This window comes from Lathamus discolor, chromosome 1, assembly GCF_037157495.1.
Source record: "Lathamus discolor isolate bLatDis1 chromosome 1, bLatDis1.hap1, whole genome shotgun sequence".
NCBI classification, from domain to species: Eukaryota; Metazoa; Chordata; class Aves; order Psittaciformes; family Psittacidae; genus Lathamus; species Lathamus discolor.
In genome coordinates, this window is record NC_088884.1 from 139,334,426 (window position 1) to 139,348,882 (window position 14,457).

The 14,457-nt window shown below is 37.2% G+C and overlaps 1 protein-coding gene across 1 annotated transcript in view; it reads left to right on the top strand.

Moving 5' to 3' along the window:
• Positions 1-13,986, top strand: part of KCTD8 (potassium channel tetramerization domain containing 8) — a 92,308-nt gene extending 78,322 nt beyond the window's left edge. Inside the window, exon 2 of the mRNA XM_065698053.1 lies at positions 12,695-13,986. Within this exon, the coding sequence (XP_065554125.1) occupies positions 12,695-13,155 (461 nt within the window). The 3' untranslated portion in view covers positions 13,156-13,986. The remainder of the gene's footprint in view (positions 1-12,694) is intronic.
• Positions 13,987-14,457: the final 471 nt, after the last annotated feature.

Consider the following 14,457-nt stretch of genomic DNA (forward strand, 5'->3'; position numbering starts at 1 on the left):
TCCTCTGAAACTCATACTTTTTCTTTAGAGATCCTATGTTTGTTTGTTTGTTTTCTTTGCCTCCATTAGGGCTAAATTAGATATCAACTAATAGTGTCTATATTTCAGTACTGCTAAGGCATATTTTGTGAATCGCTCAAGATTGTGTATATTTTATCTTAAAAATTGCTAAGAATAATATAAGAAAATAAATATTCACTAAAGAATGCTGTCACCCTCTTTAGATAGCCTTCTGTATTTATTTGGTATTCAGTTTGCCGAAGAGTAGAAAACCAGTCCATGTTTTAATATTTAACATTTTTATTATTTAAAACTTTTCAAATGTGGTTAATATTTCAAGAAAGAATGTGGAGTTTAAACAAGCACATTTCAATCTGAGCTGGGCATAATTTATTCGTTGCAAATTGTAGTAAGTGATTAAATAGTTATACATGTTGATTATGTTTCCTGGTAAATATCTGAAACATTTGGAATAAGAGGAGGATTACATCTTCCTACTCTTTCTGATGCTGGTTTCACCTGGGCTGGTAATCAGACTCTTTGTTACTTGGTCAGGGATGGAAATGTGACATGTAAATGCAGCTATTGGATGCAACTAGTTTTCCACCTCTTCCATCCAGACTTTATCTAGCTGTGAGAAATACTACTTTACCTGCTTCCGGAATATCGGCTTTGTGTTGGTAGAAAAAAATATTTTTGCAGTTTATTGCTTTCACCTCTGCCTCTCAGTCCCTACATTAAATATCACATTTTTATGCCAGACGTGGGTTGCTTATCCCCACACTTAAGGACTTTGGTTGTCTGTCCTCACCTAGCCTCTGTCATTTGCTGTTGCAATGGTGACTCTTAGCCCCAGCCAGTCAGTTGTGACTTTACTGCTCACATTCATGTCACCTCTGATGCTACTTTGTACTTGAGGGAGAAGACACCACTAACATCTGCAAAGCTATTGTATTATTATCCTTCAAAATCCTCCTTAAAACTCTCTGGTTTTGTGCTGCTCATTTAAATTTTGAGAAAAGATTAGACATCTGGAGGTCTGAGACAACCAGCCTATTGTGCTGACCAGTACTGCATTTTCTGGTACTTTCCCATCTGTCTGTCTCTTCCCATCTGTTGTTTCTTGTCTTGTTCTTAGATTTTAACCTGTTCAGGGCAAAGGTAATCTATTAATTATTATGCAGCACAACTGCATTATGCACAGTGTAGCCTGTTACTAGAACATACAGTCTGCAAGGGAAATAAAATGAATATTACTAACAACCACCTCAGTCATAGCAGTAGATCCTTTTTTAGACTTTCCTTTTATTACTTTTACAGGATTAAGTAGTGATGAAACATTTAGGTTAGTTCAAGATACATAATATCACTTTTATTTTCAAATATTATCTAAGAAGTGTCTGAAGAAATTTTGCATTTCCAATATTGCTGTTAAGAATCCCTATATGTTTTGAATTTCTAAATGTGACCACTGTATTTCTGTCCCTTAAATGCTGTTGGTTCTGCCTTGCAAAAAAAGTAGTTTGTTCTGCCAATACTCAGGATTTCTTTTAATAACTTCACATTGTATTTACTGTACTGTAGTTGTAATCTGTGTGGTTTCACCGTTTCTCAAGGTGAATTATTTAATGAATTCAACATTCATTTTTGCTATCTGTTTGTGGGTTTGTGTCATGTAGCCATAATATTTTGTTTGTGTGGATATGTTTTTTACATGCAAATTATTTGCAAACTATTTTTTGTGGAGAACAAGATGTGTGCAGAGTGAATTCATTATCCTTCACATATTTAATAATTTTTATTTTACTTAAATATATACCATATAAGTAAATTCTTTTTCTGCATATGTTTTAATATTTTCTGTAGCTGTTTACTTGGGGTGAATGCTTTGAATGTTACACAAGGCAGCTCTAGGAATTTGGATCTAAACATAGTGTGTTATTATTGGCATGTGTTTACATAGTTTGGGATTCAATGCCCCACTAATTTCATATTGTTTTACTTTAGTTTTCATGTACCAAACCTTAATGACCAAATAGATGAATGGCACTGGTATAGTTGAAATGTTATTCTGAAATGTACTTCATGCTGTGTACACAGAAGTGAGAAAGACCTCAATGATGACCATCAGTGTTACTTAGGGAAAGCTTTCAGTGAACATTTCTAGTCTGTTCACAGAACTCTTGCAGATTGAGACTCTTCTATTATCCCAGGGATCCAGAGAGGAAAGGCATGACACTATACAAATATAGTCTGAGGGTATTCTGAATTGCTTCCTTCTTAGTGCTTGAACCCTTAGGATAATTCACTGTGGACTCTTGCCCAGTTCAGATAATTCACTGCTAGATCTCAAACTTGATTCAAGTGTGCATTTCCCATTGTTTTCCACTTGCTTATTGCCTGAAGTGCTGTCATATATATTATGTAAGCCTGCCAAGACTGCTGCTGTCTGAAGTGTTTCTTTAATTTTAGACTTTTTCTAATGCCAAAACCAGTGCACAGTATTTTGACAACTTTCTGCTAGCATATTTTGTACACATTCTGTAAATTCACATTAACATTAATTTATTTTGCATGCCAGTAGGAAAGAAACCTGTAAAATTGAAAGAGATGGAAGGAAGAAATGAAGATGACACATTTTAGCTAAAGCAATTGACAAAGTAATTGACAAACCAAAGTATCATAGAATCATAGAATAGTTAGGGTTGGAAAGGACCTCAAGATCATCTAGTTCCAACCCCCCTGCCACAGGCAGGGACACCTCACGCTAAACCATCCCACACAAGGCTTCATCCAACCTGGCCTTGAACACTGCCAGGGATAGAGCACTCACAACCTCCCTGGGCAACCGATTCCAGTGCCTCACCACCCTAACAGGAAAGAATTTCCTCCTTATATCCAATCTAAACTTCCCCTATTTAAGTTTTAACCTGTTACCCCTTGTAATGTGAGATCATACTAGAAAAACAGAAATAAAAGTTAACAAGGAAAACTATTAGTTAGATATCTAAAACTAAATGGGGAAGAAATCCACAAATGTGGTGGTTGATTCTGTACCTTTTTTGTTGTGGTTTTTTTTTTGGTTGGTTTGGAGGTTTTTTTGCCTGTTACTCCTACTGTAAGAACAAAGTAAGCAAGTCTGAGGCCACTGACAGTCCCTTAAGAGGAGAGTTCTTACAACTAAGTTATGAATGAACTTTTCTTAAAATAAAAATCAGACCAAAGAATCCTGAGATTGCTGTGTGTCCTGGGTTCAGCAGCAGCAGTCATTTTTCTCCTTCTTAGGAGCTAGTGCAGTGCTGTGTTTTGATTTTTTGGCCTGGGAACAGTGTTGATAACGCCGATGTTTTCAGTTGCTGCTCGAATGTTTGGTCTGGCCAAGGACTTTGTGAGCCTCATGCTCTGCCAGGGAGGAGGGGAGGCTGGGAGGAAGCAGAGACAGGACACCTGACCCAAAGTGACCAAAGAGGTATTCCATACCACAGCACGTCATGCCCAGGATGTTACCCGGAAGGGCTAGGGACTGCAGGCTTGGACGAGGTATTGGTCAGTGCTCTGCTGGGGGGAGTGGGGCGAGTTATTGGTCGGCTGGTGTTGAGGTGTTGTATTCTTTCCTCTTGTTATTTCCTTTGTCATTATTATTATTGGTGCTAGCAGTAGTGGTTTTTGTTATACCTTAGTTACTAAACTGTTCTTATCTCAACCCGTGGGAGTTGCATTCTTTTTGGTTCCCCTCTCCGTCCCTCCAGGAGTAGAGGGAGGGAAAGAAGGGGGAGAGTGAGTGGACAAGCTGTGTGGATCGGTTTAAACCACGACACTGTGTTAATCACATTCTCTCTGCTTTAACTCATGTTGGAGCTTCTAAGAGAGAAGCAGTGATTTTGGAACTGATTGAATCCCTGAAGTGCCCCTGAAATACGTTTCTGACTGGTAGATCTTATTTGAGATGTCATTTTTTACATTCCATGTATACGTTTATTGAAAGTAAACTATATTTGATGGAGACATTATTAAGTCAGTATATTTAATGTGTGTATGTCACAAGAAGGCAAATAAGTGCTTCAAGTATGTTTCAAATTGCCGTAAGCCGTCACTGAGGAATGCAGTTCCTTCCTTGAATATTTCCCATTTTCGTTCGTGCACAAGCATTTATGTGGCCACATAGAGAGCCACATCTGACAACTGAGAAGTTAAAAATAATTCAGGAAAAAATAAATATTAGTGGTTCAAAGAAATGCATTGCTTATCTGTGTGGAAAAAGATTCAGCTTCACATTGCCTAAAACTTTGGTTAGGGCTCTGCCAAACACAGACTTTCTGGATAAGAGACTGTTTCACACTTCAGGGGATGCCCAACCAATATTAATATTTGCAAAGCAGGAAGAAGCAGCCAGCAATGTGGTTGACAACAGACTGAAATTCCTAGTTGACTTACAAATAAATATGCTATTAGAATAAAGGGGAAGGGAGTGAGAAAGGAGAATGATAATAACTGGGAACTCCAGAGGGACCCCAAGGATCTGAGGCTATAAGAGGAATAAACAGGATTATAGAAGCCAGTATTCTCCCACAGCCCAACAGCTGTTTTCTCTAAATATGGTCAGAGAACACCAAAGAGGAAATACAACTGAGCCTCTAAACCCATGAGTTAAGCAGTCATTTATAGTTTGTCCTATGAATCATGGGAGGCAGACTCATCTGGGATGTGTTTCTGCAATGCCAAGATGGAGTGACTGTCTTTCTTTTTTTTCACTTCTGCCCTTAACTTTTGTAAGTGTGTTGTTGTCTTTTAATTTGTTTGGGGCTTTTTTGATTCTTCTTGTAACTTAAGCCTGTGTTAGAGGTGATTTCAAGAAAATGGTTAAGAAAAAACAACTTAAGGACATTCATATGATTCTATGATTCTATATCCTTGACACTTAAATTCTCTAGTAGAGCTATTACTCTGCTGTTAATGAGATTAATATAACATATGAAAACTGTGATGACTTATCCAGATCTTGCTTCTGGAAGAATATTCTGTACTGCTTCAGTGAGTCCTATTTCTCCAAATACCGTACATACAAAACATGAAGCATCTGTTTGATTCTGGACATTTGTGTTGCCTGCTATGAACGTGTCAGATAACTTTACAGTATGCATTTAGCTGGGATAGATTTTTTTAAAGTTTTTCTTTAGTAGAAGATCTTGCAATCTGCTGAACATTGGTCTCTTCGAGGGTGATTAGAAGGATTGACAGATTTAGTTGCAGAGTACTGATCTAGCAATATAGTCCTGAAGTTGGTAACATCTGTCATGCGTCATACACCGTGGGTGCATATTGACGGTATTGGTGGTTTCCTGACTTTCAGTCTTAAGACTTCAGTGTACAATTCCCGCTTTGAAATTTTGTGTTGGAATCGAAGCATGTGAAATGCCTCTTGGGCTTGTCAGTAGGGGACAGGAACTCTTATGGGAAAAATTGCATTTCCTGTTAAATTCTGAATGTGGCAAAACATTTCTGAATAATCAAGAAGTATATTTTGCCATCTCTCATAATCACCATGATTTTATTTTTTTTTTACTTTTCTCATAATTTCTTTAGTTTGTCTACAATGGCTCATTGAACATATTATTATAGGTTCTGTATTCTAGTAAAGATGATAATAAAGTCTACGGTGAGCTTTTTGTATGTTCTTGCGAAAATATTTGGGGGCTAAAGTATTATCTGAAAGTAATTTTGCTTGGTTTCATCTAAAGATGAATTTTCCAGGGGTTCCAATAAAATGTTTTCTGAGTAAAGTAGTGAGAAATCATAGAAATCATTCTAACTTCCTTTTTTTTTTCGAGAAGAGAGTACTGGTTCACCCGTTTTGCTTTCACCATTAAGTTGCATTCCTTCTAAGATCTTTTCTTTTCATTCACACTAGAATGAACAGGCTTTACTTTTTAATTATTCTTTTGTAACTTAAGGTCATAGAGTGCATTGACTTTGAGTTGAATGGCGTCGACATTTAAGTATAACCTTTTTTTAAATTACGCAGTTTTGGACCGACACTCACAGCTCACCATCAGCTTGCTCGTGAAGCCAAGCCAATTTACATGCCCTGTAGATACGAATTTGAAGTTTTGCCAGAGCATAGGGCATATTTACAAAACTGCTTTTTTTTTTAAATGTGAGGAGCCTTAGTGCTATATTTCATGTCAGGAAAGCCCTGCTGAGACTCGCAAAACCTCTCTGTGGCAGACTCAACTGCAAGATGACTTGCTTGGCTTTCTTAAATCACATACAATTCAAGTTCTGCTCAAAGTACTGAAGCTGATTATGTCAACAGTGCTGGCCTTCTACCCAAGAGTTCAGGGCTTAGCACATTAATAAATCAAAGCCTCCCAGATGCCAATTCTCTGTTGTGCCTGAGGGAAGTTACCTCACTTCTTCCAAATGAATATGTTACCCTGAAGTAATCAAAGGTGAAAGGAACATTCTTTTCATTTTATTGAAACTATTCTACTTTGCATTGGCTAAAGCTAAGCATCAGTTGGGTCAAACATCAGGAAAGTGTAAGAATTTGGTTATCCATAGTAATTCATCACTCACCTAAAAGGAGGAAGAATATAGGAAATTATGATGTTTAATCCTCCTTTCTGAAAAGTACTTCACTGTTATATACTAAGCATTATTCAGGTCCAAAAAAGTGGTTTGAAATTTTGTACCGAGGCCGAAATTGGGAGCTGATTTTTTTATTTATTTTTTTTGCTTGAAGCAATTTGAAACCACACAGCATAAAACCTCCCACACAAAGTTTCATTCCACTGAAATCTCTACACGGAACTCTTCAATTTTTCCCGTAAGTGCAAGCTGTCAAGAGCAGAGCTTGTCAAAAACACTTAGATATTTCTCACATTATATGCTTAGTCGTTAGTATTGTTTGCTTGGTATGTTCATAATGGATGAAATTGATCCGTAGGCAGAGGGACAGCTAAGGACTGCATGCCACTTAATTCCTGTGTAAACCAGCATATTAGCCTGAAAATAGAAATTAAGTAAGTGGGGCATGGCCTTCTGTCTCCCCGGCTCCCAACAAGCCCAAGTTAGATGTAAATTGCAATAACTAAAATAAGTAGAAAAGTTTCCTTGACAAACTGTATGGAGTTAAAAAAACCCCACATAAACTCTCACTGCTAAATCCAAGCAGTGGATTTAGCTTGATTTTATTGTGCCTTAAAGATGACAGAGTGCAGTGGTCAGGAAGATGCTTGTAAATCTGCCTGCCATAAAGCTAGTTGTAACCTACAACTCCAGTGGTAAGAGGCAAGCTGAATCCCTTTCTGTTTTCAGGGAGTGAATTCATGTATTGAGCTGGGCTCTAAGAACAGTATTTTCTTCTAAACCTGGAAATATCATTAATATACCACAGAAGGGGTATTAATATACCATGTCAGGGGCTTAGAGCTATCCTTTTATATCTCTTAAAAATAATATTAAAAAAAAAAAAAAAAGTAAAATTAGACATGAAAGAAAATCATTTGCCCTTGAAATGTGATATTAAGTACTTAAAAGTCTGGTAGTGAAAAGGTTCCCACAGTAGCCATAACCTGTTATAAGATTTCACAGGTGTCTTCTCTAAGCATTCAGTTTAGTGTAATAGTTTGAATGCTGATGAAAAGTAGTAAGAAACCCTAGATACTGAAGATGGATAAGACCATTATAATGTGATATTTTCTGAGGGTTTTGTATTATTGCATATTAATTTATAGTTAGTTTTGCTTAGATTCTTAAGATTAAATTATAAAACACAGTAGGATTCATCTTATATTCACTCTGAATATAATATGAGATAATAGGTAGAGGAAAAGTTCATTCAGGGGATTTAACATAGCTGATATCAGGTTAAAAATGTTTGTAAAGCCTATAAAATAAGGATTCTTCTGTATGCAAAACAATGTGAAAAAATGTGCATTTCATGCAAAGTCGTGCAAATCACATGCAACCAATATTCTTAAGCATGCAGAAATTATTAATTACACTGAAAATACTATTGTTGGATTAGATAAAAAATCTTATACAAGTACGAATAAAAATAGCCTTTGTTGGGTTTTTTTTTAAAGTATAATTGACAAAACAGGAAATGAAGATAATACCCCAAAGAACTTTGTTTCACTAAAATTATATGATAGAAAACCTCAAGATTTTGGGTTTGTTTGTTTGTTTTGGTTTTGGTTTTTGTTTTCTTTTTTGTTTGTTTGTTTTGCTTTGTTGTTGTTGGGGCTTTTTAATTGGTTTAGTTTTTTATTTAAATCAACAAACAGGCTTCATTTTATAGTATTGGCAAGGAGATTGGCAAAGTCAAATAATTTCACTTTTTTGTGTATGTATGTTTTCTGGAGCAGTAAAATCATCTCTCTAACAGATTCCATTCTTGATTGATGTACTGCCTATTGAACACATTTAAAGTGTTGTTCATGTTTTGTTTCCAAATGACTGTGTTTATATAACTATTCAACTTTTATCTACATCTCTTAGATCCAGCTGTAACTGTTGTACTTCAGAGCTAAGATTTTCTGTTCTTCTTGTCAATACAGTAGCTATTAAAATAGCTAACTGCAGCAATCTGTGCATATGTTCACAACTTCTTTTACATTCTGCAGTAAAAATAAACTGATTCATAAACAAACAAATGATCTTTGAGACACTGCAGAATAAAGAAGCTGTGTGAGGAAGAAACTAATTCTTGAATCTGCCACTGTGCACACAATAAACTGGGAGTTTAACCTACAGAGAAAGAGAGAGGAGAATCGTAGGATCAGTCATAGGATAATAGAATGGTTTGTGTTTGAAGGAATCTTTAAAGGTCAGCCAGTCCAACCCCTTTGCAATGGACAGTGACATCTTCAAGTAGATCAGGTTGCTCAGAGCCGCTTCCAGCCCCTTCCTGACTTTGAATGTTTCCAGGGATGGGGCATCCACAACCTCTCTGGGCAGCATGTGCCAGTGTATCACCGCCCTTATTGCAAAAAATTTCTTCCTTACATGAAGTATAAACATACTTTCTCAATCCCTTTGGCCCCCAGCCTGTATTGATACCAGTGGTTGCCCCAGCCCAGATGCAGGACACTGCACTGGCCTTGTTGAACCTCATGAAGTTCACATGAACCCATTTCTTGACCTTCTAAAAGTCCCACTGTATGACATCCAATCCCTCTGGTGTTGCAACGGCACCACTCAACTTGGTGTCATCTGTAAATGTGTGATATCACACAGTGATGGTCCCAGTATGGGCCCCTGAGGGACACCAATTGTCACAAATCTCCATCTGGACATTGAGCTGTTGACCACTACGCTCTGGATGAGACCATCCAAACAATTCCTCATCCACTGAACTGTCTCCCCATCAAATCCATATCTCTCCAATTTAGAGAGAAGGATGTTGTGGAAGACCATGTCAAAGGCCTTACAGAAGTCCAGAGAGATGACATTTGTGGCTCTTCCCTTGTCCACTGATGTCACTCCATCATAGAAGCCCACTATAGCAGGGGTTGCCCTTGGTGAAGCAAGATAATGGAGCACTCAGGTTAATTGAATTTTTATATTATTTCCTTAACTTTAAGGCTGTTAAGAATGAGTCGGAGAGGTCTGAGATGCAGTGACTCAGTTCCAGCATATAAGTTAGGGAACCAGCAGCAGGTAGGAGATCCTAGAAAGGGCAGGAGTAGGAGGGACAGGTTGTTAAGTCACTGAAGTTTTTTAGTGTTACATGTGGACTTTTCAGTTCCAGGTTAACAGTTAGACTTGATAATCTTGAAGGCTTTTTCCAGCCTAAATGATTCTATCATTGTATGATTCTGTGTGCATGATGATGCAAATACACTTTCTCTGAGTTTTTAAGAACTATTCTGCACTCCTGGAAAATAAGTAGTTTCAAGCAGACTTAGGTATTTGAAAGTCTTTGGTGTTATTCTGGAAGGGCTGAGAAGGTACAGTGGAGACAGCATCCCATCACCCAATCCCAGCCACAGATAAGCATGCCAGCTTGGAGGGCAATAAAGAGATGCTTTCCAAATTAGAGATGGAGCTAAATTTATCTGATAATCCCTGATGTTGAAAATTAAACAAATATCTTTCTTATATATTGGTAAATTCTTTTGGATTTCAGCCAGCAGAAGATATTGTGAGAAGAACCTCCCCTGTAGCAGAACTGGTGCTTCTGTTAATAACACACTGCTGAGAAAAAAAGTGCAGGAGCATGTAAAGAATTCTTTGTGAGGGAGGATTTGTTAATTTTTAAAAGGAGAGGTGTGGGACAAAATGTGTGTCTGGATTAAAGTCATTGTGAATTTAGGTGATTCAATGAAGCATACAGAGCTCAGTGCTGTAAGGTACTGAACCTCAGGGCTGTGATCCAAAAAAGCATTTAAATACCTGCCTATTGTCCGGCTCCTGAACAATCTTGTAGCAGGAAGTGGAATTTTTTATATTCTTGAATGTGTATTTCAGTGCCCTTTTGAAGTAGAGCCTTAGTACATGCAGATTTGAGCCCTTGAGAAGCAAGGAGTACCAAAAGAGGTAAGTATAAGTAGAAATAATGTCTTAATTTATGATATTACAGCAAAAAAATATGCAGGAAAGACAGCTGAAGACTACAGGGTGTTGCTAACAGAAAATTTTAATTTCTTAGTCACAGAGTGTGCTGATACACTTGTAGAAGCTAAGATTGTAAACTAGATTAGATATTGATGTTAATCATGTTACTGAAAATCAGAGTAACAATGCTGAAATCATTAACTGATTAACTACTCGGTTTTATAATTACATGCTGCAAAGCCAGAGTAATTCTGTGACAGCTGACTCTCAATTTAGCATATTCATATAATGGTTTGAGGTATGAAATGAAATGCTTGATACAACAATAGCAGGAAAACATATGCATCTCTTTAAGAAGGTGAGCATACTTCTGGAAGAGAAAGAGGAGGGAAATCACTGCAACCGTGTGTTAAATATTTGGGTTGAATATAATGAAGTAGAAAATTACTTGTCTTTTTCACTCTGAATAATATAAGTACAAGCCCTGATGGATTGTTGCCTCTCCTCTTTGGATCTTGGTTACACATGGGTTTCTCTAGATGGACTACAGAAATGTGACATGGCATCCTGGGATGCTGACTAAAACAAAAGCAAAGCAGGTTGTTGAATGCTTCTGTTGTTAGATTATTATTGATTTGATTCCCCCCCCCCCGCCCCGCCCCACTTTCTTTTGTTTTCTTCTGTGTCTCATAAATAAAATATGAAATACTGCAATCTTCTTAGATTCCTTTGAATCATAGAACTGCACTGTCAAAAAGACACGAGAGTGTTGATATTGCTTCTGCATTCTTTGTAATTATATTGCTAATTTGTAACTCTGAAAAACAGAGTGACTCAAAAAAATCTCTGCTACTCTGCTTCAGTAACTGAAGGCTGAGCTCTCATTATGAGTTTTGGTTCTGGCAAGGGCAGTTAACTGATGCTGGTGGTGTTTGGAGAAACTGTAAGGATAATCTAGATTTTGTAAAATATTTAGATGCCTAAACTGTTTGGATATTTCAAGATTTGTAGCAGGCACAGTTTACATTTTCATTTAGATGTTTAAACATCTTTGAAATTCTTCTTTTCAGTCTGATCCAGTGCCTCTTGAACTCTGTGGACATTTCTGTAAGCCTCAGATAGTGTCCTAAATTAAGATTGTGACGTTTATATGATGTCAGCATAGCGTCATCTCACTTCACAGCTGGAGTTTTGAAATAAAGCTTCAGAAATGAAAACACTTGTACAGATTTAGCGGCTACCACTTAATTTTCACATTTGTATTGTGCTTAAGACTTCAAAGCAAAAGTGGTATCTGGAGAGAGCAACAGCCTACATCCGATTTTCTGCCATGTGAAGTGCTGAGCAATGCCTGCTGATAGGCCATCAGACCGCTTTCCCTGCCATTGCAGAGTGCCTCTTCATCAATAACTTCATAACCTACTTTTCCTTGCCAGCTTGCACAGTAAGAGGAGTACAGCTGAATTCTGAGCTTGCACTGACGCAAGCCAGGGATAGTAACTGACAGAAAGAAGTGTGGTGAAATCACTATAGGATACAAAAAGGAAAAAAAAAAACAAAACCTAAAGACTCTGTCAGTAGTGAGCAATCTCTCTGTTATTCTAGGATTAATGCTCCTTTTTCTGTGCAGGGCTTCTGCGGAGTTGACATCTGCAGAGCATAGTATCAGTAGACTGTTTTGGAAAGGTGGGAACTGCCAAAAAAGGAAACTGAAGCCTTGGAATATTCTTATTTAAGCAAAGAGTTTTTAAATTGTGTGGTAGTATTTTCCTGATACTATAAAATCTAATTTCTCATAAAAACTTCTTGGGGTGTAATAGCAAACTAGCTCATTTAAACTGGCCTGCAGGGATTTCTGGTGCAGATAATCAGTGAGCATTATGCATGTTTCATGACCTGTATTCTTAGGCAGGCAGTGAAGTTATTCTTGCTGTAAACATTTTAGGAGTGAGAATTTGGAAGACTAGATCTTCATCCTGTCTACCAGTCTGGTATAGTTCTTCTGACTACAAGGAAATGCCACCAATTTATGCCAGCCAAGACTCTGAGTCATGTTTTTTTTAAATGGTATCTAATCAGTTTTTGGTGTAAACAAGTGCTCACTTAATACTTTTTCTCTCCTGCCTTGTATTAGGGCCCCCCCAGAGAACTGTTTCCCCCAGACAAGACCATGAAGAAAGGAAACATGACAAAGTCTTGGACAAGGGCAGTGAAAGTGGGACTTCCTGTAACGAGTTGTCCACCTCAAGCTGCGACAGCCACTCAGAAGCGAGCACCCCTCAAGAAAATGCCACCAGCACTCAACCTTCCACAGCCCACCAGCCAAATACTCTGACTTTGGATCGTCCATCTAAGAAGGCACCAGTGCAGTGGATGCCACCACCAGACAAACGCAGGAACAGTGAACTCTTTCAAACTCTCATTAGCAAGTCCAGAGAAACAAATCTTTCCAAAAAGAAGGTATGTGAGAAGCTGAGTGTTGAGGAAGAAATGAGAAAATGTATCCAAGATTTTAAAAAAATCCACATTCCAGATTACTTCCCAGAGCGCAAACGTCCCTGGCAGTCTGAACTCTTACAGAAATATGGGTTATAGTAGCCAGCTCTTTCATGACGTATCTTTGGGGCATTTGATGTTTATTAAGTTGCTACTAACTTACTGATGTCCTCTTTCTGGCCAACTCTGCCACCAGAGCTTTTCCTGCTGCTTATTTCTTTCTGTGAACAGTGGATGTTGGATAGTACATGGTTTCTCTAATAATATATAGAAAAAGATAGAAACTTAAAAAATACAAAAGGAATCTCATCTAAGCCACCTCATAATAGAAAAGAAAAAAGTGCATGGTCAAGAAAGATGGTTTTTGAACTGTGGTCAGTTGATCTTCATTATCGTTTTGGAATTTACCAAATAAAAATCTCAATCATCAGTTAACGCCTCATTTTATGTCACCAATAACAATGACTCAGACTTGCTATGGATGAAGAGAAACAGGGTGTAAAATTTGATTGAACTGGTTTCAGAACTAATTCCCAACCTTCTTTCAATGTTAATGCAATAAAGCAAATACCTATTTTGCATGAGCACAATGTTACAAATAAATCACACAGGAACAAGAGGTTGTCTGTTGCTCGGAGAGTTATTTGTTTGAAACCAAGCCTATAAAAGTAAAACGTCTAAGGGATTAAATTTTCTTTGTTCTGGATCTGTGATTTTTTTGTGTGTACAGTGTTCTGTATGTAAGGATGGTGTAAATATGCCTTATACTGTTTTATTATTGCACCAACAACGTTCATCTATTAGTGCTTGTCAGGATTATTTCTGTGAAATGCAATTTTATGGCAGATTGTGAAAACTGGTTTGATGGTCTGAAAGTTTCTGTTATGTTAGTCGCTAAAACTGGATTAAAATAAAGGAGACTTTAATGTATTTATTAAAAGAACCATCTGGTAGATTTTCTTGGCTGTCGTTATCTCCTCTCTTTTAAAAATAGAATCAAGGAAATTGTTACTTTTTGTTGAATTTTTTCATAAGTACTCTGCTAAAAAAAAACAAACAAAAAACCCAAAAACCTAAATTAAACAAAAAAACCCAACAAACAAAATAAGAGAAAACAAAAACAAATGTTTAAAGAGTGGCTGAAAAATTATCTGGCTAGGGACTTTTAATTGGAACCACCATACAGATAGTCCAAGAAGAAGAGAGTTATGCTATGAAGCAGCAGGGAATGAACTAGAAAACTGAGTAGTTTTACTTACAGAGCTGAAAGGAGCTCCAATTCCATAAGTTCACAAAAATCAGCTTAGAAATGGAAAAGTTAAAATATCACAGCAGTGTGATACATTTACAAATGAAGATTTTTCTATGAATAGTCAACTCTATTTGACAAACCCATTTTCT